The 27,389-nt window shown below is 44.8% G+C and overlaps 1 protein-coding gene across 1 annotated transcript in view; it reads right to left on the reverse strand.

Annotated features, from left to right (window-relative positions):
- MSH2 (mutS homolog 2) overlaps positions 1–27,389 on the reverse strand; it is a 95,521-nt gene that overhangs the window by 4,906 nt on the left and 63,226 nt on the right. Inside the window, exons 9-14 of the mRNA XM_083175288.1 lie at positions 25,667–25,790; positions 23,931–24,081; positions 11,062–11,159; positions 6,546–6,791; positions 5,368–5,572; positions 1,386–1,633 (exon numbers count right to left, since the gene is read on the reverse strand). Of these exons, the coding sequence (XP_083031414.1) occupies positions 1,386–1,633; positions 5,368–5,572; positions 6,546–6,791; positions 11,062–11,159; positions 23,931–24,081; positions 25,667–25,790 (1,072 nt within the window). The remainder of the gene's footprint in view (positions 1–1,385; positions 1,634–5,367; positions 5,573–6,545; positions 6,792–11,061; positions 11,160–23,930; positions 24,082–25,666; positions 25,791–27,389) is intronic.

Consider the following 27,389-nt stretch of genomic DNA (forward strand, 5'->3'; position numbering starts at 1 on the left):
ATCTATATGAGGCCGCACCAGTGACCTATACAGAACTGGGCACAGTATCTAGATGAGGCCGCACCAGTGACCTATACAGAACTGGGCACAGTATTGCAGATGAGGCCGCACCAGTGACCTATACAGAACTGGGCACAGTATTGCAGATGAGGCCGCACCAGTGACCTATACAGAACTGGGCACAGTATTGCAGATGAGGTCGCACCAGTGACTTATACAGAACTGGGTACAGTATTCTAGATGAGGTTGTACCAGTGATCTATACAGAACTGGGCACAGTATTCTAGATTAAGCCGTACCAATGACCTATACAGAACTGGACACAGTATCCAGATGAGGTCGTACCAATGACCTATACAGAACTGGACACAGTATCTAGATGAGGCCATACCAGTGACCTATACAGAACTGGGCACAGTATTCTAGATGAGGACGTACCAATGACCTATACAGAACTGGGCACAGTATCTATATGAGGCTGCACCAGTGACCTATACAGAACTGGGCACAGCATCTATATGAGGCCGCACCAGTGACCTGTACAGAACTGGGTGCTATGCTCTAGATGAGGCCGCACCAGTGACCTATACAAAACTGGACACAGTATTCTAGATCAGGCCGCACCAATGACCTATACAGAACTGGGCACACTACGCTATACAGTGGCATTATTACTTCTTTATTTCTGCTGCCGATTCCTCTCCCTATGCAACCAAGCATCTGACTTGCCTTCTTCATTGCTTTGTTACATTACCTACCTGCCTTTAGGTCACCTGAAATAGAGACTCCTAGTGCCCTTTCCGCCACAGCAGTTCCCAATAGAGTGCCATTAATACTATATTCAGCCTTTGGATTTAGGAGGCCCAAGTACATGATTTTGGTATTAAACGGTCTCCAGTGGAACAGACTCTGCACCATATACAAGTGGGTGCAAGCGAGACCTGATGATGTCAACGTTTAAAAAAGGTTAATGACACTTCAACTGAAAAGATGCCACAAAACTATACTATACAGTTGAATAGATATATGCGTGCAATGCAGTCACAACTAGCTCTGCATGAGGACAGCTGACTATAAAAAATTGTCCATGCCGCCACCCCATTACCACACCGCATACAACAGCCTTTACCACCATTCCCTTACACTTATCTGCTGCCTTCACAGCTGGTCCCTGAACAACCGTCCAATCACACTCTCTGCAGCCCCCTCACCACTGCGCAGGACAAGCTTACAGAGCAATAAGATCGGCTGATGTTTTATCTTACACCACCAAGGACGATAAAGCGGGAGGCATCTTGTGCTTAGAAGCAAAGTCAGTGCACCGTGGCTATCCCACAGACCGTATAAAAACAGCCAATTAGAGAAGTAGCCTGTTAACCTCTGACCTTTCTTGATCCGGTAGAGCATGGTCAGCGTCTCATCTGTTGTAAGCGCAGTGACGTGCAGATTGTTCACGGTTGCCACCTGGTCAGCCAGAGCCGTCAATTCATGGAAGTGGGTGGCAAACATACAGAACGCCTGGATTTTAGTGGAGATGTACTCGGAGATGGCCCAGGCCAGGCCAAAACCATCATAGGTGGAGGTCCCTCTGCCCAGCTCATCAATAATAATAAGCGAGTCCTCAGTTGCTGACCTGCAATAGGGCACAAATACCAAGAGGGGTTACAGTAACGTAAACATCTGCCCGACACAGACGGGAAGCTAAAAAATGGATCAGTTATAAGGCGAACACTTTCTCCCATTGGGAACACACATGAAATCCTGGCGGTTGGAATCCCGGCGTTCAAAATCCCGACCGCTGAAATCCCGACAGGGTGGGGGGCGTGGATCGTCCCCCCTTGCGGGCTCGCTGTGCTCACCACGCAGCGGGCCCGGTGCCTTGCTACGCTTGGTACACTAATTTATTCTCCCTCTGTGGGTGTCGTGGAGAAAGTGTCGGGATTTCGGCGGTCGGGATTCTTGAACGCCGGGATTATAACTGCATCACCTCCCATTGGCGTCTTTTCAGTTTCAGTTCCGCTAGTGGCACATACGCTATTGCTGTGCGTAGGAAGCTCTTATTGAAAAGGAAAAAAGGCGACATTTGCTTTGTAAACTGGCGCAAAGTCCAGCACAGCCTCCACCGCTCGGGCGTTTTAGCCAATCATTACGTTAGGTTGCTGCTTGCTTTCAAACAAAACGAGGTGATTGGTGGTTTAGTCACTAATCCATCTCCGCTCATTTCAATGCAGCCAAGAACAGTGCGTATTTAGCCGGTCTGTTTTTAGAATCGCTCAGTACCCAGCGATACACCAGCGATGTGTGCTGCGCGATCGGTCACGGCCACTGTTCTCTGGTGAGACTCGCTTTATACCGCATGCAGTATAAATGTGGCCCAATGATGGCAACGTGCGCAACCGCGCATCGCCTTCGCTCATATTCCCAGGCCTTAAATAAACGAGTCCTTATTGTATTATTTTAGTCAACCTTCTCTTCAGCATCTATAACTGGTTAAAGTTCTAATCTCCCGTAGCCTTGTTTAGCCGGCTGCAGGCATCGGTACTAATTGAGGCAAACTGACAGGCAGCTATAGACAAGAGCAAACACTGGAGGGTAATATAAAATGCCAGAGCTCCGCTTAACACATCATTAAAAAAATATAAATCTTGGGAGATGTCAGCGGTGTGACTGGACCTGTGCGAGCTTTTGTTACTCAAAGACTCGCTTAACATTTCACATTTTGTTTCACCCACGGGTTTCTGCTGTGACAGCTTGAGGTTCCGGGATATGGCGTTTCTGCCACCGCTCGCTAATTAGGTCAAGCCAATAACTCTGGAGGAAGTCTTGTGGTAAGACAAGTGGCAGGAGACCCGGAGCAGGTTCACTGCGCCGCACAGGACGTACTGTAACGCGCATAACACAGAAGACGTCGCTATGATTTTCTCCCGTCTGCTTGGTGGCAGATATCGCTGCGGCTGTAACGTAACCACACAAGCAGCGTTGTGACATCAGCCATATGTATATTACAGAACAATTGGCCACGAGGGAGTAACATCTGTTTTAGCGCTCAGAGCAGCTTCAGTTAATTAGGATAGGTACAGTAATCTGGCGTAATAAGGATTTATACAGACGGTTACTTTTGGAATATCCAGTGAAGGATTCAGAAATAAAATACATTTATACGCCTCCACTTCCATCTTGAAACCACCCTGTAAGCCATTAACCTGTGGACTTTCAACTGTCGTACAGCTCGAAGAACCCTGAGTACATTATTACAAAAGCACACGAAACGCATTAGGAGTGACAGCTAAATAGCAAATCAACCTCACTCTCAGGGATGATAGCAGGTATTTATCTTATACAGAGCATACATCACCGTGCCCAGTTCCGAGCAATGTAACATACGATTTATCAAAGCTGGAGATGTCCCCTTGCCCAGAATAACATTTTATACATTCTCTGGAGTTCCCCTGGCCCTGGACTGTACTTCTGTTATAGGGTAACAGGCAGTTCTTGGTCTCCTGTTCCAGGGTCATTACTTCTGGAGATACTGCTTTTGGTCAGAAAAACAGCGATCGTAGCCCCAGGAAATACAATCCCACCATGAAACTGATTCACGTTCACTCGGAACAGGCGAATATCGCGCAGTCACGATGTTTGGGGGTCTGCGCAAGAGCGCATTTGCAAACTCCGGAAATCAACGGTTTCAGTGACTTACACACGCAACGGGCCATTCGTTGCGCAGAGGGAGGGACGGAGACAGCGCTGGACCATGGGAACGCCAGCCCTGTCTTTGTGGTAGCGACCTGTTTCTACGGACAATTATTTGCGAGTGCAGGAGTAATCACTCGATGGTCAGCGCCCATTGAATGATTTCTCCGGCTAGTAGAGGCAAGCGAGGGAATGTGTTCTTGTACACATCCCCTTGCATGGTACCGAGGGGATTCGGAGGTGGGGATTCGGCCGGGCGGAGTCTCAGGTGCGAGGTAAGCTGCGATGTTCGAGTTAACCTGAATAAGGGCCTTTGTCCAGACACGAGTGCCATGTTAAATGGATACAAGGCCAGAAAGGTGTACAGCTTAGGAAGCCGCGCCGAGGTTGTACTACCATCGCTGCCCCAGTGGCCCCCTTCTCCGGCTTGTGGATGCCCTGCAGCAAGAAAGGCGCCTAATGTGTTCTTCTTAAGCAAACTGCGCCAGCTACCTGGCTACTACCCACCATGCCCACGATGTGGTCACATCACATGTTCTGGGATGGACTGCGAAAGTGTCCTAAATGGATACTCCTATGGATACAATCCTTGATTGTATATCCTTCAGTCCACCTTGGTTACCATTCAGCACCACTCTAAGCTTCTCGGAGGGTTACTGCCACTGACCAATCATGAGTCAAGGATGATACACCTATGGAATTCTCACATTTAATGCTTAAAAGAACCTTAATCTTCTGTTGTCAGAAGTAAATGACAAAGAACTGTGGCTCTGGTAAGTATTAATGCATGACTGAACAAACGCCCAATTCCACTACAGACAGCAGACCTTTGCTTTTTAGGCATGTGCTCAAATTCTACCTGGTACAAAAAGCTAAAATGTAAAGCATCTCATGTCAGTCAGGCTTTCTGTGAAATCGTTGATCAACGGACCTGCCTTGTGTATGAATCTACCAATCTGCATCTTGAACAAGGCATTTGTTATTTTAGAGATTGCATGGACGAATCACACAAGCCCTAGGCCAGTGATCAGGGAACTCGGTCCTCATTACCCCACACAGTGCATGTTTTGCTGGTAACCCAGCAGGTGCACAGGTGTACTAATTACTCAGACACATTTTATAAGGTCCGCAGGTGGAGTTAATTATTTCACTTGTGATTCTGTGAGGAGACCTGCAAAACATGCACTGTGTGGGGTAATGAGGACCGAGTTCCCTGACCACTGCCTTAGGACTATTTCACACACTCCAAAAGCACAGTAGTTGTTAATGGACACTATTGTGTCCAACGGCCCGGCCGTCCGATTGCAGCCGGTTCCCGCCACTGGAAGGGACGGCTGCCGGGATGTGGCTATCCCCTTGATTCTAAACTGCTGTGTGCTGCACGGCTTCCTGGCCGTACGGGTTTTCGCCAGTTGGCAGGATCCAGAGTGTGTGAAATAGCCCTCAGACTTTCTACTGCTGCAAGATCTAGAAGGACCATCGCTTCAAGCTATGGCGGCTCTGTAGGACAGAAGAACAAGGCAAGCTGGACAGATTTAGAGAAAAAAAACTCTGCTGCTTCCAACTAATACACAATTTAATTGAAGTTACTGTGTAAAATTAGCTTTATCAGGTTCTTTAAGCGCATGTAGAATGAAAAACAAAGTCCGTCTCTGCACAAAAAATACACCTACGTACCGGAGGATTGAGGCGGTTTCCAACATTTCAGCCATAAAAGTGGAGACTCCTTTGAGCTGACTGTCTCCTGCGCCGACCCGTGCAAGAATGCAGTCCACTATGCTCACCTCCGCCGAGTCACATGGTACGAAGCAGCCAATCTGAGCCATGAGGACAATCACTCCCGTCTGGCGAATATACGTGGATTTACCGCCCATGTTAGGACCTGGCAGCAAATAAGAACAGGACGGGAAATCTTTGGTATTACAGTACATTATTTTTCCAGAACTTCCGAAAAATTTCGCAAAATCAAAAGCAATTTTAAAACCAGCTGAAAATGACGGGCTCCCAGGTTTGTGTGCTAATGAGACTGCTCGGGCACAGCGGGGACCAGGTGTCGCAACACCAACTAAAGCTTCCATTCGATCACATTGATGAATTCGCTCTTTTATCCAGCCCAGAGTTTCTGTGGGGCCTGGCAGAATCCCCTACAATCTCCCTGCTGATCTACGAGTTACTGCTCAGTATTTATACAAGTGCGAACGCGTGGTGGTAATCAGGTTATTTTTTTCCTCCCCACTTTTTTTTTTTTAGCTTCGGGCTCAGTGCCTTGCTACACCATTATATTCTCCCTCAAGAAAAAGCTGGCTTAAAAAAATCATGAAAAACTTTATGATGTGTCTACATGTTTGTGGACCTATTGACAGTCCATCTAGGCACTGTAGAGCTATCAACCAGAACCACAGATAGGAGGGGCAGGGTAAAGTATAAGTACACTTATCTGACCCCTGTCTATATTCCAGCCATCGTTACGCCAGCATCTGTATTCTGATCACCAGCATCCCCACCGCCAGTTATCCATATGTAAAACGGGATGCAGTCATTAGGTTGACAGTGTCTAGGTAGACCGTTAAAAGGACGACACATGTAAAAGGTCGACATACACAGGAAAAAGCAGACATGAAAAAGGTAGATGAGTTTTTGTCCATGATTTTTTTTTCTTTTTTAAAACAGACTTGTTCTTACTTCCCCCACATTATAAAGTTTTACGCTACATCTACTTTCACCACCACGTGTTCCAGCAGAACAACATCATACATTTAATACAACTTTTTTGAAGCAGGTCACGTTAAAATCAATTAAATTTGATGCTAATTAGTAGGTTGTAGACATGAGATCTGGAGACGCTGACAAATTACCAGTGATAATATGAAACATCTGTTTCTCCTTCTCGAACATTATGTCATTGGGAATGAACGCCACGTCGTCCTGCACTTCAATACACGGGTGTCTGGCAGATTTCAGCACGATTCTTCCCTGTCCCTTCTCCAGGATGACGGGGCGAACATATGGCACCGGCGCTCCATTAGAGATGTAAGCGAAGCTGACAACCGCGTCCAACTGAGCAATGACATCGTTCAGAGTCTGAATCGGGTCCACGTATCCTGCACAAGGTATAAAGTAAACTTGCTGTATTCATTATCGGTAGAACGTCTCTAGAAATAGCTATGATCCTGTTGACTCCACAAGAATGGAAGTTTGTGCGCTGGCTGAAGGAACGTAACTGAACCAGTGACATCACCATAAAACATGGCCAGCAAGTGAAACTATTACCAGTTCACCCTTTAATAATGGTATACACCCCTCCTAGGTACATTAAGCTGCGGCCCCTGTACTCTTGTTCCCAATATCTCCAGTCTATGGATTTAGATCCAAACTTACTGTATGCTACGACTTAACGTTCTGTACATTTAAGAGGAATGAAAAGGAATACGATTGATATTCTAGAGCAGGGCTTGCAAAACTGCCCCTTGAGATTTTCCAACAGTCCACATCTTCCAGACCGCCTAACTGGTGCACAGGTGTAGTCATTCCTAGCGGTCACATTCCCCAGACTACTTACATAGATCCCAACATGACCTATTCCGGGAGGGACAAAATGCTTGGTTCCTGGACTTCCTTACCAGCGGCAGTTGCAAAGGTGGGGCTGTAGCACAGCCTAAAATTCACATAGGGGGGCCAGACCAACTGCCACAGAGTCCTGGACTGTAATGTTTGGCCAAGTGTGAGGTGGTAAGGCTCTCCTACTTGTCTTTGTGACTGCTGCAGCCCGACATCTGCAACTTCCACTAGCACGGAAGTCCAGGAACACAGCATTTTGTCCTTCCTGGAATGGATCATGTAGGGAGGTATGCACCTAGTTGGTGCACAGGTGTAGTCATTACTAACAGTCACATATTCCAGACCACCTAGCTGGTGCACAGGTGTAGTCATTACAAACTGTCGCATATCCCAGACCACCCAGCTGGGGCACAGGTATAGTCATTACTAACTCACATATTCCAGACCACCTAGGTGGTACACTACTGGTGTAAGCATTACTAACAGTCACGTCTCCCAGACCACCCAGCTGGTGCACAGGTGCAGTCATTACAAACAGTCGCATCTCCCAGACCACCTAGCTGGTGCACAGGTGTAGTCATTACTAACAGTCACATATTCCAGACCACCTAGCTGGTGCACAGGTGTAGTCATTACAAACTGTTGCATATCCCAGACCACCCAGCTGGGGCACAGGTATAGTCATTACTAACTCACATATTCCAGACCACCTAGGTGGTACACTACTGGTGCAAGCATTACTAACAGTCACGTCTCCCAGACCACCCAGCTGGTGCACAGGTGCAGTCATTACAAACAGTCACGTCTCCCAGACCACCTAGCTGGTGCACAGGTGCAGTCATTACTAACCGTCACGTCTCCCAGACCACCTAGCTGGTGCACAGGTGCAGTCATTACTAACAGTCACGTCTCCCAGACCACCTAGCTGGTGCACAGGTGCAGTCATTACTAACAGTCACGTCTCCCAGACCACCTAGCTGGTGCACAGGTGCAGTCATTACTAACAGTCACGTGTGCTACATTCATTCATAACAAACACATTCTACAGATCCACAGGTGGCCTGGAACACAAGAACTGTTGGTAGATCGAGGACCAGTTTGGCCAACCCTCCTTTGAGCCCATTTTGTAACTAAATTAATTTGGTTGATCTGTATTATGGGACATTTGTGGAGGCTGATGGTGCTAGGGCAAGAGTTCAATTAGAAAATTATTTTCCAAAAATGGGTTAAAAGAATCTGTTTCATTAAGACAGACTTCTATAGTGTGTCATTGGGGCTCGTTCAGTAGTTTCCTTAGTTCAACATAACCGGCAATAACAGACCATTCACCAACCGGCAATAACAGACCATTCACCAACCGCTAACAGCAAAGGGAGCATTTCATTTTTGAAGGTGTTGGAACGGTATGCGGTTCTCAAACATGGGTGTCTATGTACCAAGTAAGCCTTGGAAAAAGAACCAGTGGACAGAGTTAAAGTACGAAGCTGCTCCTAATGGTCATGTTACAGGTGTTTGAAAAATTACAGTTAGGAGCTGGCTGGTAGGTACTCTCCGTTTTCTCTAAGGTTTAGTACATCGACACCCATGGAAATTGAAAACCTTTTCACAATTGTTTTTTTTTTTTTTAAAGTTATCCTTTTGCAAGTCACTTAACGAGTTTTATTCTCATATTTATAGAGCCAATATCTTTATATTTACAAAGTAATTGGATATAAATTTGCTGTTACAGATCATGTACATAAACAGAAAACCTGCTAAAGGTAAAACCAACACGGTGGCTGGGTGGTTAGCACTGCGGCCATATTGGTGAACTCACAGGTTACATTACAAATAAACGCTTCGGTTTCCTCCCACACTCCATAACAGATACTGGAAGGTTAAATGGCTGCTTTACACAGCGAATATAGATGGTAAGAGACAGGGCCACGGGGAAGGGACTGATGCGAACCACAAGTATTCACGTACAGCACAGCGCAATTTGTTGCCATTCATGTCCAGAAGAACGATAGTAGACTTCCATTAATCGACTTGAACAGTTAAGAAAAGAGGACAAGCAACCAAATGGACCATTAAGCAAAGACTAACACGTAGTGACGGCTCCAAAGGAGGAGCTGCAGCACAGGTTAAAATTCAAACCGGGAGTCACACCCACTGCCAGCGAGTCAGTTTGGAATGGCAGTTGGTGTGGCTCCTCTATTTGAATTTTGAACTGTGCTGCAGCTCCTCCTCTGAAAACACCACTGGAAGCCCCACAAGACAAAAGCTCCCTGTTCATATGGGCTTTCTCCCTCTCCCTGCCCCACCTAGACAGAGCGCAAAGGAGAACTATACTAAAAAGGTACAATCCGTATATACAGTATCTGAACTTTAGTTTTATAAACATCTTACAGAAAAAAAGATGTTGGCCCAGGAACAATAGCCATGATTTGGTCATTACTGAGAGGATCAGGAAGCGTTCCTCCTGGAAAGCAGCACTGGTTTTATTTGGGATGCAGTCACTAGGTTGACATACATGAAGGTCAACTCAAGTCGACAGTCAAAAGTCAAAAGATCGACATGGGGTTTTTCATGCCCTACCATGCACTAGGGCAGTGTTTTTCAACCACGGTGCCGTGGCACACTAGTGTGCCTTGAGCGGTTCCCAAGTGTGCCCCCAGATCTAGAGATGCCCAAACCAGTTTACAGCCAGCACCAGTCCAACTGTTATTTACTGGTCTCTTCTTTTCATGTAAAGGGCCGACGTATTTTCTTTTTTTGTTATCTGTGGGGACCAGTGTGATTGGTTTTTATATGGGGGCCAATAGTTTCGTTTTTTTCCTGTGGGGCCCAATGTGTTTTGCTCTGTGGGGATCTCATTGCGTGCCTTGGCAATTTAAAAATCTTTGTGTGCCGCAAGGTAAAAAGGTTGAAAATCACTGCACTAGGGTGTGGTGGGAGAATAAAAGTGCGCGCCAAGCGCAGCGTGGCACCGTGCCTGAAGCATGGCAAATGCAGCGGGCTATGCGAGGGGACGCGGTGCTAAGTTTTAGTGTCCTTGACGACATCCGGGACAAATAACGCGAAAAACCCCATGTCGTCCTAGTTGGTGTCTATCCAATGATCCCATTTCTATATTTCATAACAAATCACATTCCTCAATAGGACCAGGCCTGCTTATATTTTAAAAAAAGCATTTTAGCTTAAAAACCGCCTGCCAATACTTTACTAAAAACTAAGATGCGTTGTATTTGTGATGATATTCGCACATTATAAAGCTATATCGGGCTGGGGAACAGAGCCGGAGGGTTGTGCCGTCATCTCAATACACGGCTGGCGTTAGATCATTAGTGCGAGAGCTCCCACATCGCAATCATTTAGCGTCTCCAGCAGGGAACTCCCAAACATCTTTATGCCAATTTGTAGCGAGGATATAGATATATATATATATATATATATATATATATATATATATATATATACATACACAAAAAACTAACATCGATGGCAGAAAGGTTGGCTGCAGTAATATAACCTCATTTAGTACCTGCTGAGATTTTCTTCATCATTCAGAAGAATGAAAAGTTACTTAAGGGCTGCAGGGCTGCAACATCTAACAGCTCCTCGTAGTAATGAGTCATTTAAACCTGAGTGACAGGAGGTCTCAACCAATCATATGGCTGCCTTTGTAGGTTGCAAACATAACAGAAATGGCAGAAGCTCACTGGTTATACTGGGAACTGCTCCCAGTACATGCATCATAATGTGATGCCCATCAACCAACCATCCTATCTGGTGTCCAATACCAGACACACAGCTCACCAGCAGTGTACTCACCAGAGGAGATGTTAATGATTTCTTTAACAATGGCATTTTGTGCCTCCTCGTACTCCTCCCGGTTTCTCATATAATCCTCGCTGTACGAACTCAGTTTACTGTGATTGACAAAAAATAAAAAACATGTTATAGGTGCTCATAACTCAGCACACAGAGGGGTAGATGTATTAAGCTTTAACAAGAGATAAATGCAAGGGTGATCAGGAGAGATAAACATCCAGCCAATCAGCTGCTAACTGCCATGTTACAGGCTGTGTTTGAAAAAAGTCAGTAAGGAGCTGATTGGCTGGATGTTTATCTCTCTATCACACTTGCATTTATCTCTTGTTAAGGCCTAATACATCTGCCCCAGAGTGCTTACCATATTCATTCCTGTTAGCGACTGTTCCATTAAGGCTACTCATCCCTATGCTTATTTGGGATCGATATCATTACCTATTGGTGTGCATTGCCCACACAATGATACCTTCATTACTCCAGATGACTGAACTTCACAAAACATAACAATGAAAAAAAAAAAAAAAAAAAAAAAATTATATATATATTTTTTTTTTTGGTACTTATGTAGTATCTGGGCGTCCGATTTAGAAATCGGATCGGATCGCATGCGACCAAATCGTATGCGATGGTCAAGATTTTTCCATAGGATTCAATGTTAAAATGGTCTGAGTCCATTTTAACATAGAATTCAATGGGAAAAAGGGGTCCTTTTCCTTTCCCCACTATCCAAGTGGGCATGGAGTTGGATATAAACCTGTGGCGAGCGTAGCGAGCCACCGAGCCCGAAGCGTGGCGAGCCCCGCGAGGGGACACAGAATACTTTTTAAGAAATATGCGTTCGCTCGCCACGCTTCGGGCTCGGTGGCTCGCTGCGCTCGCCACGCTATATAAAATCAACTCTATGCCCACTTGGATAGTGGGGAAATGAACAGGACCTTCTTAACATTGAATCCTATGCAAAATCGCATCGAATCGCATCGCATCTGATTGTATGCCTTAAGGTAAGGCATACAATCACAAAATCGGCAGCCCAGATACTACATAAGTACCATTTTTTTTTACATTGCAAGATAGTTACGTTTTTCTAACCTCTACCAACATTAATTTGTGGGTCTTCATGTTTTCCATATAAACCATCATGCTTTTTGAAGAAAAAAAACACAAGGGGTAATACAATTAGCTGTGATAACACGATTGGCAATTACAGGTAAAATTATTGTAAGAGGTGACGTTATATGGGCGTAACAAATGCAACCGTGAAAAACAAGTTCCATAACCCACAGCAAATTTTATTCTAATAGAGATTGAAAAACAAATAATGTCATTCAATGAGCACTAGGTATCCTTCCTACATTCAAAAGGACTGAAAATTATCCTTAAAAACTCAGTAATAAGTAAAATAAAATAAAAATTCAAAACCAAAACATCTGTAAGAACATACCAAAAGCCAATTTATACAAGTGTTACAATATATAATACAATGGACAAAGCAAAAAATAGCTGAGATGAGGTGAATTCTCAGATCACTGATCTGATTGGCTGCAGAATCTTTTTTTTCCCAGTCTTTAAATATATATATATAATAAACAAAAATAAAAAATAAACTTTACCAAAAACAAAATACATCATTCACATCAAAATCGTAATTTCTGAAAGTTACCTATTTAATGTGGCTACCTTAAACCGCCTGCTACTGTACTTCATCCTTATCGCTAACGGACTGCTTAGCTTGTGGTTAGCCAAACCAGTACTCAAGGACTCTCCTAATCGTTCGTTTTCCAGGCCACTTACGGAACTTAAGAATATGTCACCTAACCTCTTTTAAAGGGCCAGATGCACTAAGCTTCAAAAGTGATACAATGGAGAGTGATAAACAGCCAGCCAATCAGCTCTTACCTGCCATGACACAGACTGTGTTTGAAAAATGGCAGACAGGAGCTGGTTGGTTGTTTATCACTCGCCATTTTATCACTTTTAATGCTTAGTGCACCTGGCCCAAAATGTAGCAGTCAGTAATGAATGCACCTGTGCACCAGCTAGGTGGTCTGGACACTGTTAGAAGTATTGGAGAACAGAGATTAACCACCCCAGGGTTAGATGACTGCAGCATTTGAAATTTAGGATCGTAGCGAGATCTTTGTGGGCCCCATAGCAATTGATCACCTGACTGCCGGCCCACTCAAAAGGCAAATCACAGCGATCGTGCTGACATGTACAATGCTGTGTTGTCTTAGAGGAGCAGACAGGCCACAATAAGCGGAAGAGCAATACACCTTCACTTTACAGAAAAGCCAATTAAATATATTAAAATACAGTACACTAAAAACAAGAGTTGAGTAAAAAGATACTGGTTATGGACCCAATTTATAGTCACCAGTTCAAGGATAATAGAACCTGCTCTGATCCTGGGGAAAGATTTTGAAGGAGTCCTTATTAGCCACTTTATGGTGTCCGGAAGATGTTAAAGTGGACTACAACCGATGGTACAGTTGGAACTAGCCTTGTCGGGAGTCCTCACTACTGCGAGTGGTCAGGTATCCATAGTTTCACTGGCAAGAGACTTCCAAGGGTGGGGGGAATCCGATCAGATGAGTAGGCAGGTGGGGCAAGTCCTTGGGTGTGGAAAGGATATTTCCTTGAAGCAGATTGGGTCCAAACCGTAAGCACCAACGCGTTTCGCAGTACTACTGACTGCTTTGACCTTGACAAAGCAGTCAGTAGTACTGCAAAACGCGTTGGTGCTTACTGTTTGGACCCAATCTGCTTCTATTATCCTTGAACTGGTGACTATAAATTGGGTCCATAACAACTATCTTTTTACTCAACTCTTGTTTTTAGTATTTTAATATGTTTAATTGTCATGAAATAATTACTGAATTATTGGTGACAGTCAGCGCTGCTTTTTCTTGTTTATTTTTATTTATTTCTATCTGGGAGCTGACTACTCCCATAAGCAGCTGCTTTTGATTAAACAACGCTGGGTAAGCGCTTCCGTCTTACTTTACAGAAAAGCAAAAGACCTAGACCAATTTTTTTTTTTAACACAAGGTAGAATAATATTACACTCAGATAAACTGTGAAAGGAAACGAATTACACAGCTCGCATGAACATTACCGAGTCATTGTTGCGCCATTCACAAATAATGAAAGGATATCAGCGTTAAGCAGCAGTGTGTCGGCTGCGCTGTAATTCAGGCTTGAGAATAAGTGCCAGGAGTTAATAACAGCTATGGAAGCAGCCAGACACAGGACAGACCTTCAGAAAGACTTATTGAAAGGGAGTCATTGATTTGAAAACAGAAGTTAATAACGAATGCGTCCGACACCTTAATATCTACGAAATACGACACAAACACTTGTTGTGACTAGAATGTCTCCTTTCAAACATAATTGGACTAGGTGAGGGTAAAATAAGAAAGTCCGGTGTATTGAGTTATGAGGACAGATCAAGCTTCATAGAATATAACATTTATTAAATGATGGCTTCCAGGGCGCTACGCTCCCAGCTCAGAAAGCAGTCTCCGGTTTTCTGTGAGACATTCATACGGCTCTCCATCCACACATCCCAGCATGCCTTGCCAGAGTTTTAGCATGCTCTAAAAGCAAAGCTGTGGCAAGGAATGCTGGGACTTGTAGTTTCACAACAGCTGGCGAGCCACAATTCGGCCAGGCCCGTTCTAGTACTCTGATGCAAATAAAGCTGAAATCAGGGATGTGTGTCCATTGGAAAATGCTCTTTTCAAGATTTTACATACAGTAGAGGGGTGGGGGGTGCAGAGCCAGATTAAAGAAGAAAGCCATGATCGTATCTCGATCTGCAATCTGATCCGCAGCACCGCTCCCCCAGTCCGCCGCCCCACCCCCACTGTCAGCAGTCACAGCCAGCAGAGATAGCACAGGCTGCGATGGCTGGCTTCTGCGATATGTTAACCTGCAGCCTGCGCCGGGAGAGCCTGGCACGCAGGCTTCAGGGAAAGAGACAGGACCCTGCTGCCCACCTGGTCATCACCCTGCCAATACTGGGTTGGATCTGGGATTTTGGTGTAAAAGGGATATAAGTACGCAGTTCCTGGCAGCAGCGATACGTGTATATGCATAAATATGGTGTTTAGTGTTCCCGCTAGGCTTATTTTATAGGGCGCTGAGCCCTGGCCCTTTTAAAGCCGCCGAGTTCCGCCCTGCCCGTTTCTGGCCACCCTGCAGTTAATAAGGTAATAGCCGCCGCTGACATTACTATCCCTCCCCGGCCGTTGCGAGAGCGGCTTCAGACGCAGGTCCGTGTGTCCGGGCTGCCCGTATGCTCAGATAAGGCAGGTGTGTAATGCTACTGTATGTGCCGCCTCCTCCCGCTCTCACGCACACACACACACAGGGACGCAGGTGCTCGCAGATCACCAGCTAATCCCCGCTACTACTGTAGATCATGTAACTCAAGGCCAAGTTGCGCGTCCAGTTCCCCTCTGAGCCGCCCGGGACCAGAAGCACTGCAGCCGCGGCTCACACTGTGATGAAGTCATTTGTACATAAATACGGGGCAGAGGAGGGACAGCGTGGAGACCAGGGGGGGGGGGGGGGGGGGTTTGTGTGATCTGCTGCGTGGTCTCAGCTGTGATCTGGCGGCAGCTGATGGAGGAGGTGATATACAGCCCCGTGTATGAGAGCTTTCCCTGGTGATAGCCAATGCCAGGCTACTCTGCAAATGGATGCAACTCTTCCAGTGTAGTGTCAGGAGGGGAGGGGGCCAGGACAATAACACCTTCTCTCCTGTGCTCTATACCAGCTCCGCTTCACCACCACTACTACTACCACCCCTTCTCACTGCACTGTGCACCTACTGCCCTCTACACAACAGCGTCACTTATTACATCACCTTGCACTTTCTATTCACCATCATCCCAAATATATATTCACCTAGATACTGACTGATCGTTCCATGTAAACTGTAAAATCAGTGGTTTTCCCTGCACATTAAAATGCAGTTTTCTTCGCAGCCTCCAAAAAATGATGTCCCTGGTAACTGGAGCGATGTGTACGCTGCTGAGCGCAGCAGAAACCCCCGCAGCCCTGCAGTCTCCATAGCCACGGTGACAGTCCCCTCCACAGCTCTGGCGCGGTGACTGAAAGAGTCTATCAATTCCAAATTCCTCCTGCATATAGACCATAGGACTGCTCAGTGGCGGGCAGGGTGTCGTTACCCCTGGCAAGGAGCATGTACTTTAGCAAAGTGGCACTTACATGGAATATGTGATCAGCATTATAGGGTGTGGTATAATGTGTAATGGGCATTATGGTGTGTGGTATAGTGTGAAATGGGCATTACGGTGTGTGGTATAATGTGAATGCCAGCGTTCAGGATACTTGTCCTTTTAAATAAAAATGTGCCTTCCTGACTGAAAAATGTGCCCTCACGATTGAATAAATGTGCCCTCACCATGGTCAGCACCCTGCCCTAAAAAATGTCTAGAGTGAACACTAGTGTTTATATAACTCTTCATTTTGTCTACAAAATGAAAATAGCAGGCAACTGCTATTTGGAACCTGCTTGCAAAGTAGTATGGGCAGGCAATTAGAAAGCAGTCACACAGCTAAAGGCAACAGTCACTCAGCGAGCACATGAGAAACAGAACCACCGCCTGCTACAGCCACCACTTCCAGGAAGCCCAGCACAACCACCACCTGCTACAGTACCACTTGCAGGAAGCACGGCACAACCACCGTCTGCTACAGAAGAAAAACTTGCAGGAAGCAAGGCGCAACCACCACCTGCTACAGCATACACTTGCAGGAACCACAGCATAACCAGACTTTGTGATATATACTCCTATGACTGAAAAGCTTCCACAATCTACAAAATAGTACATACAGTAATGTTTATTAGGTCATCTAAAGAACAAAAATCAACAAAAATGTTTGGTCAGGGTAAAAAAAAAAAACAGTGAGAAAGAGACACTTTGGTTTAAACTTTTAATTAAATTAATGTTTTAATGGAAATAAAATTGAATCCTGCTTATTTTAACTCATGTTAAACACTATTCTGTATTATATACCAGTGTTCTCCCCAGAAAAATTTTCCAGCCGGGTGGCATCAAGAAGTAGCCGGGTGGGGGTCTTCGCAATAAAAAAAGTGAGGTGCTCCACTATCAAAAAAGTGAGGTGCTCCACTATCAGAGGGGCGTGTTTAGTACCGCCTATTGGCACTCAATGCAGTTAAAAAGGTCTCTCCGCCTACACCAAACACACACTAAAAAGGACAGTGCGCACTGAATGCCTCAGACACCCAGTACATGCCGTAATACCCATTACACATTATGCCACAACGTAATACCCAATACATATTATACCACATGCGCAGCATCGAAATTTAATAGAAAAAAAGACTGTGCAGACGAGACTATCTAGTACAGATCTTATATTAGAACATCAATGAGTCTTCCGTTAAGCCGGACGAGTTCATATTGAACATATAGGACAGTCGCAGAAATTTCTTCGATGTCAGCATCAGCAAATTGGAAAAGCCAAGATTGGCTCGAGCTGATTAATATCCTGAAATAGCCTCTCCGGTTCTTGGCAAAGATTTTGTTCTTCAGTACAGAACATATCATATGAGCGACGGCTTTCATCAGATTGTTCTTCAGCTTTTTCTACATTAGGGAAATGATTTAAAAATTCCTTCCCAAGCCGCGATGTGAGAAGCTGAAATTTTGATTTGAAAGCATTAAAAAAAAAAAAAAAAAAAAAAAAAAGGAATTAATTGGGCAATGGTTTTATCCTTTCCCTGCAGTTCAAGGTGGAAGGCGTTGCAGTGAGCGTTTAAGGCTGCCAAAATAAAATGCTACCATTATTAGTAACATTCAGCCAAACACTCTGACCGTATGTCAAAGACATCAGTGGTTTCCGGCAAGGAGATACGGTCGCTAGGTCGACATACATCATGTAGGGCTTAGGTCAACACAAGCATTAGGTCAACAAAGGGAAGGTCGACAGTCAACCAAAACGGCAACATGAATTTTCACATTGCCCCCCCAAAAGAAAGGCGGAATTAGACCTGCCCAAACAGATATAACCAGGGGATGCTCCAGATTGGGGCTCAGGCACAGTTCAAATTTCAAATAGGGGAGGCACACCAACTGCCTTCTAAACTGACTCACTGGCAGTTGGGTGTGCCTCCCCGTTTGAATTTTTGTTTTGTGCTGCACCTCCCCCATTGTAACTTATAAAAAATTATTAAAACCACCACAAACTGAAGGTGCCCTTCATACACTTGATCCGATACGTTTGGGGCCCACGGATCAGATCCAGAGGTTAGGTACATACAATTTGGGCCCTCTTCACCCGATTTCGACACATAAGCCCGAGAAATTGGGTGAGAAGCATCCAAACTGTCTTTGCCTAACCTCCAATTCCGATCCACGGTCCCGAACGTATCAGACACGAGGATCGGAAGTGTTGCACACACATTTATCAGATCCAGCAGCACTTGCCGGGGTCGTATGCTAAAGGACTGCACACGATGTATCGAATGCGGTCCGTCTGCCTTGGAGCATGGAGCCTTCCCCGCGAGCTGTTGCTGAGGTATCGCATGCGAGCTAACATTATAGAGAAATACCAGTTGAACAACCGTTAAATGACGGTTCTCCACCGGTCTTCTGCCGAGACAGAGGCAAGTCTTTAACTTGCATGAGTTCACATGTATTCTTTATCCTAGCAATGACGAAAGATTTGACACTTGTCCGTCTTGGAAAGTTTTCTTCTACTTCTCTAAACTATCTGCAACACGTAATGAGGCTTCGTCGGCTGCTTGGCGCTGCAAATATAATCCTAAACGTTCAAGGATTTGGCAATCTTCCTTATTTCATCATTAGGTGGAGAGTCACGATCGTGTTTCTTGGGTTGTCTTGGAAAACATCTTCTCAAATTCCCCGGCTTTGGCAAAACAGCACTTGCACAGCATATAAAGCATAGGCACTCACCTCTAAACAGAAAGAAAAGAATGTTCCTGTTCTACATGCAGAGGTAGATTTCGGGGATTTATATGCACCCCACGTTCAGTAAGGGCACCAGCCATAAAATGTATAAACACTAACACAATAGCTGGTCTGTGCATAATATACACACATGTACAGTCTCTATAAGTGGCCGGCTCAGGCGACCTCCGCACACTGATTGTACAGATCGAGCCGCAGTATAACTCCCGAGACTTGAAATAGAAGAAAACTAATCACAACAAAGGGTTTGTAGCCGATGATTTCGAATTTAAATCTCCCTTCAGGGATAAGCTCAATAATGTAGGAGGACTTTAAAGTTCTCCCAGAGTGAACAGTGAATGTATCAGGGGACCTCTCATGCGGCTTGGATGACCGTTTCCACAGAAACTGTATCTCTGGGCCATATTTAAAGGAAAGCAGTTACCGATATTTTACTTCTCCGGGGAGAAAGATGCCATTTCTGATTTGAGCTGTAACCGTAGATGTGAGCAGGAATGATTGCAGGGGCCGTAGGAAAGGGGGGCAGTGACCTTGGCCCGCAGACAGATAAGGAGACCAGTTCAGGACTTACGCTGGGTACACCCTGGGCGTTACATCTATATGGATATTATAATAATGAATGTACTTGTTACCGCAGATACTGGAAGTCACTTCGGAAATTCAAGGGACAGATTGAAAAAATGCTGGTGAAGTGATAAAGCGAAAGGTGATAACGCAGCAGCCAATCAGTTCCTGTCATTTTTCAAACCCCTCCTGTAGCTTGACAGTTAGGAGGTGATTGGCTTATCACTTTATCACTTCACCAGGCTTAATACATCTGCCCCCATGACTTCTATGGAAAGTATATAGCTAGCGGCCTTGTACATATGTACTACATGGCCACATATGCCTGCGATACATAATTATACTGTATATACATACATCCTTTCCACTCCAAGTGTGCATTTAAGGCCTTTCACCATACAATGTGTCACTGGTTGGGCTAGATCTACCTAACAGAGGTCAGTAGGCCGTAGCAGCGAGACTTGCCCCACACATTGCCGGCTAATGATCTACGAGACAATACAAGTCATCAGCAGACCTGAAGCCAGGCAGTGCCAATAACCATTTAGCTGGATTCCCCTCCGGGTGTATTTGTTTCATTTTAATAATTCAGCTATTGCTGTCATTGCTCTGTTCTATTGTGTAGTTACCATAACACCGTCTCGTTTTTTTGTACGTGGACATATTGTGTAAATAACTGTTGAGATAACGCTAGGAGGGCGCGGTGGCACACGGAGCACCTGGCAGCTGAACAAAGCAAGCAGGCTCGGAGCAGGTGGCCTGGCGTCTCTCGGGAATAATAACACCATCCACAATTCACGCTCGTTTGAAGTGAAATAACCTGCTGAAAGATGCATTAATCAACTGTTCACACATCGTATAACTCTCTGCCTTGTTTCATGTGTAAGCCGATGTGCTGCGTTTAAGTACACACTAATCCGCCTTATCAGCCAACCAACATCCACCCTCCAAATCAAGGCCAACGTGTCTACATCTGAAGGACTATAAAGTTGCAGTAAAAATCGAAGCGGGACAACCGGCTGTCCATGGACTGTTCTGCATCTTTCATGCACCATTAAACCTTTAGTGCCTTACTATGCTGGTCAGCAATCTTATGAATACTATCCTGTAGTCAGGGTGCACCACAGCAGTCCTGAGACACCCACTCTGTGAGTACTTGGCAGGGTTCTAGATCAGGGGTGGCCAAACCGGTCCTCAAGATCTACCAACAGTCCACATTTCCAAGACCACCTAGCTGGGACACAGGTGTAGTCATTACTAACTGTTACATTTCCGAGATCACCTCGCTGGTGCACAGCTGAAGTCATTACTAACTGTCAAATTTCCCAGACTCCCTAGCTGGTGCACAGCTGAAGTCATTAATAACCGTCACATGACCCAGACTTCCTAGCTTGTGCACAGCTGTAGTCATTACTAATGGTCACATTTCCCAGATTCCCTAGCTGGTGCACAGCTGTAGTCATTACTAATGGTCACATTTCCCAGATTCCCTAGCTGGTGCACAGCTGTAGTCATTACTAACTGCCACATTATCCAGACCACCTAGTTGGTGCACAGCTGTAGTCATTACTAATGGTCACATTTCCCAGATTCCCTAGCTGGTGCACAGGTGTAGTCATTACTAATGGTCACATTTCCCAGATTCCCTAGCTGGTGCACAGCTGTAGTCATTACTAACTGCCACATTATCCAGACCACCTAGTTGGTGCACAGCTGTAGTCATTACTAGTGGTCACATTTCCCAGATTCCCTAGCTGGTGCACAGCTGTAGTCATTACTAACTGCCACATTATCCAGACCACCTAGTTGGTGCACAGCTGTAGTCATTACTAATGGTCACATTTCCCAGATTCCCTAGCTGGTGCACAGCTGTAGTCATTACTAACTGTCACATTCCCCAGACCCCCTAGCTGGTGCACAGGTGTAGTCATTACTAACTGTCACATTTTCAAACTGTGCTGCATTCATTCATACTATAGATCCACAGGTTGCCTGACACAAATAAACTGTTGGTAGATCATGAGGACAGGTTTTGCCACCCCTGTCCCCAGCTCATTTCTGACACCAATGAACACGTTCACTCCGATCACTGCAATAGCCTCCGTCCTACATTTTCCCACGTTGGTGTTTATGAATAGGAGTCCTGCACCTTTGGAAGAGGTTTGCCTGATTTACGATCTATTTCGATAAATTTCTTTTACAGAACTAGGTACATCTCAGTGCATTAAACCCTTGACAAAAGGTGCAGAAAATCACCAATAATGCTCCTGTCCGGTTCTACACCTTTATTGTATAAATAGGCCATTTCAGATGAGTAATCCTGTATATTCTGGGGTATAACAAAGCATCTTTTTACTGTATTTGGGCGCGCAGGTTTCAAGCTGGATAACTATCTAGTTGCGATGAAGAATACGTTTATTTAAACAAAGCAAGCTGCTGCTTTAGAGAAGGTAGTGGGTGTTTATCCTTCCTACAGGGCTTATACACACACACTAACCTGTACAATGCATCCTTCTAGCATTCATTACTTTAGACACGCAGCTCTGGGAACCAGCTACAGGCGCATTGCTGACGGTATCTGATCTTTCAGACAGGAGTAAATGAAATATCAGGTCAGCCTGATAATATGACTCACTCCATGACCTGTAGATGATTCACAGGCAGGAAACTGCCTACTTGCTATCTGCTAAGTAAATGCCTTATTACCCAATTATACCTCCCCTGCAAATGTGAACTTACAATTTCACACGGTGACTATTCCAGAAGAGTCACCCAAAAAGAACTCTACAAAAGTAGCTGAGCGCCACGAGACGTCTTTAGGAGAGCACCCGGAACCTGCGGGACTTATCTTCAGGTAACGGCTTGTGTGTGAAATGAGCAGCGCAGTCTCTAGACAAACTCTGCAGAACTGCCAATAAAAACTGGGATAAATATAAAAAACACTTTTTTCCATACGTGCCCATTTCCATTACATCACTTTATCGCTGCATTAGCCTTCTCTGACCCAATAACCACGGTGCGTTGCCATCAAACTATGAACACGTGACATCCAGCTAGAAATTACGATTATACAGATTTGTCCTCATTCATCTTTGCCACGGTCACACCAAGCAGCCCGGTTTGGCACACCAGGTTGCGAGAGAATTGTTAACACTTGAGGTCTTGCAATAAAAATGATCTTGTTCACAATGCAACAAGGACTCGCAGACTGCGACGTTCATTTAATATATGACACTTGTCTGTGTGCAACTGAGTCTCTGAATCTGTACGTGAAGCCGTTGCTTCTTTACAATACAAGTTCTGCTCCGTATACAGAATCTGTGCCGATTGTTGTGACATCACACTTGTAGATTGTGTGTAATAGTCTCCTTGTGAGTCCTAGTCACATTGTGTTGCTATTAAGGTCCAATTTTTGGCAAAAAAAAAAGATCCCGCCGTTAACAGAGTTGCACGGGGTGTGGAGAACTTAGCATCTCACACTGCATGGCTGGGTATAAAGGTTTCTATTATTACCAGTTATTTATATAGCGCACACATATTCCGCAGCACAGTACAGAGTATATTTAAACAATCACATCAGTCCCTGCCCCAGTGGAGCTTACAATCTATATTCCCTATCACACATACATGTGCGCAAACACTCATTATAGGGTTAATTTTTGTCAGGAGCCAATTACCTCACCAGTACATACTTGGATTGTGGGAGGAAACCAAAGTACCCTGTGGAAACCCACGCAAGCACGTGGAGAATATGCAAACTCCACACAGTTAGAGCCATGGTGGGAATCCAACCCATGACAGTACGGCTTACCATTACACCGTCTGAGCTGACCGGTGATTAATTGAGAAAATCTGGTGAGGAGATTTTGGAGGCTAACAAAAATGTCAAATCTACATATGAAAATATGCGAATATCAGAACCCACATTTTATAAAGTGCTGAAAAAGCAAGCATGCTGCAGTGTTCTCACGAGCAGGGCCCTCTGAACACTATCCCTTAAGTCCATCCTCCTACATCCAGCCACATAATCCACCCGTTGTGCTAGAGAGAACAGTTTGATCTCGCGATCTGTAACAATTGTAAGGCTACACCAGCCCTAAGCATTTACAGGCCCCGCCTCAAAGTGCAGCTGTTCCCGCATGACTTCTACGCTTCTGTTTTTGGTTTTTATTCTTTTTTCCCGATCGCTTACCCGGCTAATTGCACCTTTTAAATAAACTTTGATGATGGACCATCGTCATGGCAGCATGCTTATTTAATTCTCTAGGAGACTTGGATCTGGTCAAAAAAAAAATTTAAAAAAATTAACCATGGCAATACCTGTTGGTGAACCTCACTCCATTCTTCTGAATGTCAATGGTTGTAAACTTTTTGTTGTTTCTGAGGGACTTTTCCTCCTTGCAGGTTACCCGGAAATAGTGACCCAGTTGTGCGTTAGATTCCAGTTTTATGCTTTTTCCAGCATCCAGTCCTATTATACGGAGGTAACAGACAAAGGAGAACAAACTGAGAAAAAAATATTGTCCTCATCTACAGAACACGACTTTGTTATCTCTAATAGTGAAGTCTTTACTAAGTATATCATTCTCTCGCTATCCCCCATTTAACTTTATGGTATCCAAATCTTCTGCCCATAGAAACCGCCGATTAAACCCATCTGACAGATAGCAGGTCTCACAGAAAGGAGATTACACAAAGGGGACGGTTCCGAGCAAGGAGCTATAGGAACTGCTTGCTGGCAGCCAAATGTTCCGGTAATAACATGGAAATTAGTTTCCAATGCAGAAATGATTAAGGCATAAATCACCGGGAGGGACGTTTATTCTCAGCTACTTCAGGGTCTTCGCTGACAAGGGAAAGCTGACGTGCACATATCCAAATACTTCTGCACAGTGTATTAATCGTCATTAGTTACTTGACTTTCAAATCCATAATTAAACTGAATAAGCCCAGCCGCTCGAATAGCTGTGGAGCAGATGGTTGTGTAAGAGCTTGGGGATGAAGCTGTAGTCAACGTGCTACCTGGAAGATTTACACTAATTACAAGGAAAAACAGTGTGTGTGTGTGTGTGTGTGTGTGTGTGTGTGTGTGTGTGTGTGTGTGTGTGTGTGTGTGTTGGGGCGAACAGCAGATTCAGCTGGCTTGCAGCTTCTGCACAACAGACATGTTAGTAAAAGGAGAATGTTCCCCATCGTACATATTTACAAGCGTTATCCGAAAAAAAAAAGATCACCTTGCTGTGAAAAAACCCTCAAAATTTAGCAGCCGAAAAACGGGGCTGCTTTCAGTGATTTCGTTTCATTTGCAAGAGGCAGGTGAAAACAAATCCCAACAATCCGTGGCTTCGTATAAAGTGTTTAAATAGTATTTTCTTTATTAAAAAGTTTTTTTTTTTCTTTTTTTGCCCACAAGAAAAAAGAATCACCATGGCTGTCTCTGGTCCACCGAATCAGTTGCTGACTGCAAGCTTCATCCTTAAACCCTTCCAAAAAGGTGTTTTGTGAAAAACCGCTTGGAAAGCAATACATTCCTGTACTCCGTTGTATTTATATGCGTATGCCTGCGTAAATTTGCAGTCAAAGACGAACCGTTTTGGTCAAGAGGCACGCAAGTGCTAAATAGTTGGCTATTGCTTACATATGGCGAACTGTGACATTCAGCCGCCCGTCAGCAGTATCACTGTGTGCACGGACTCCTTTAGGTAAACAGTGATTTGAGAATGTGATGGATCACATCTCTCAGAGAAATGAATTAGACAGAGCAGAAGAAGATACAACCATATACATGCTAGAAGGCAGTGTCACTAAGGGCTAGGCTGCTAGATAATCCAGACACTGGGGTTTCTCCAAATACAGTAGGGCGGATGTATCAAGCCTGGAGAAGTAATAAAATGGAAGGTGAGAATGCAGCAGCCAATCAGCTCCCTTCATTTTTCAAACCCAGCCTGTGCCATGGCAGTTAAGAGCTGATTGGCTGCTGCGTTCACACCTATCACTTCGCCAGGGTTAATACAGAACATCTGCCCTGTGATTTCCTGTACACAAGCCCCGCCCACCTAGCTCCCTGGCTGCACCGCTGAGCACAGACTGCATGTTCTTCTCCAGGTCGTCCATCTTCTCTCTCAGGTCTGTCAGGTTGGGATCAAACGAAGCTTTTACCAGAAACTCGTGATGTTCTACCTGAAACACAAATGGCCAGAAGATTAAGAATTATCATGTGCATAGCATTATCAGCTTAACATGGATGTACTTGCTGGTTATGCATCATGCTTATTCTTTGCTGCAGGTGATTGCTTGGCAACCATGCGGCGTGACACCCCCTGGGAGTGGTCTCGTCATGAGCCACCGCTGTATTCAGCAGTGGAGCCAGACCATTGTGTCTGGTCAGTTATGTTTGTTAGTCAACCGGCCGTTGGTCCTTTCTATGTGCCTGGTGTCCCCCCGTCGGTGATGGATGCAGAGTTTCTGCAGCTTGGAAGTCAAGCATCCGGTTGCTAGGCAACGGAGCTTGTACTTCCGCCCGGAAGTAGACGCCCATCACTTCTTGTTGCGGGGACTCGGCGTGTGGTGTATTCAGTGCTGTAGGTTGTGGGGCTGATGAAGGGGCTCATACCCCGAAAACGTTCCCCCTGTGGAACCTAATACAATTATATTTTCTGCAAAAACTGACTACTGAGTGCCTTTTTTCTTATATCTATCGATATCTATCTATAACATATTCTGTTGCACTTTTTAATTAGAACAAACTGGGTAAAACTGTGGTAGGAAGGCCCTGCTCGCAAGCTTACATTCATTATATAGAATAGACACTGCAGCTGCATTCAAAATGTATTGTAGTTGGAAGACTACTGCAATAACCCAAGCGGGAGATAACATGAGCACGGATTAGAGTTTCTGCAGTGTTGTATATTGGTTCGTTATTTTTATATGTAACATTAGGATGACACCTAGGCAGCGAGCTTGTGAGGTAAGGTTGATTTGGAGTTAAACAGCGATCAATATATAACTACTAAAAGTCCAGAGGAAACATTCATTCTGTTTTGGAAATATGATATTTGAGGAGGCGAGATGACACCCAAGATGAAATGACAAAGGCATTCAGTGACCTGCACCAACAGAGGTGGTGACAAGCCTGGGGAGCATTGGTAGATCTGAGAATCAGATCACACTGAGATCAGATCAGATCATTGGTAGATCTGAGAATCAGATCACACTGAAATACGGGAGCTGATTAGTTTGCCAAGAAATGTGGTACAGACTGAGGAAAACAGAGGACCCAAGACTAGCGTTAATTCAAAATAATAGAGGTAGGGAAAAGGAGGTGCAGTCAGAGAAGCAGACTCTTCAGGAGCTATTATAAGCAGGATGAGAACCGAGAAAGGGATGTGCGATTTTGCTTGCTGTTCAATTGGGATTTACTGGAAAGCAAAATGCATTGTTATGGACTATATAGTACAGATCTGCTGCATAACACTGTGCGATTTGTGCTATGCGGTTCTGACCAGCGAGTCATGTACACAGCATTACGGTAGCAGTGACGAGATCACTCACTATCTTAGTCAGTGCCGTCTCTGGAGTGTTGAGAAAGAAAGTCCGACTGAAGTGGGTCCAGTAAGTTGTGCGATGCAAGGAAGCATGCGTGCGGTGAGTGCAGCCAAAGCTCTCAGGTAGATTAGTGTCAAAATTGTGTTTTTTCCAGAATCAGTAGAGAGATTACAGATTATATAGATTGCTAAATAGACAGATGTATTTCTGTATTAGGCCCGCTATGTTTATGTC

The sequence above is a fragment of the Crinia signifera genome, chromosome 3 (genome assembly GCF_055691185.1).
Source record: "Crinia signifera chromosome 3, ASM5569118v1, whole genome shotgun sequence".
NCBI lineage: Eukaryota > Metazoa > Chordata > Amphibia > Anura > Myobatrachidae > Crinia > Crinia signifera.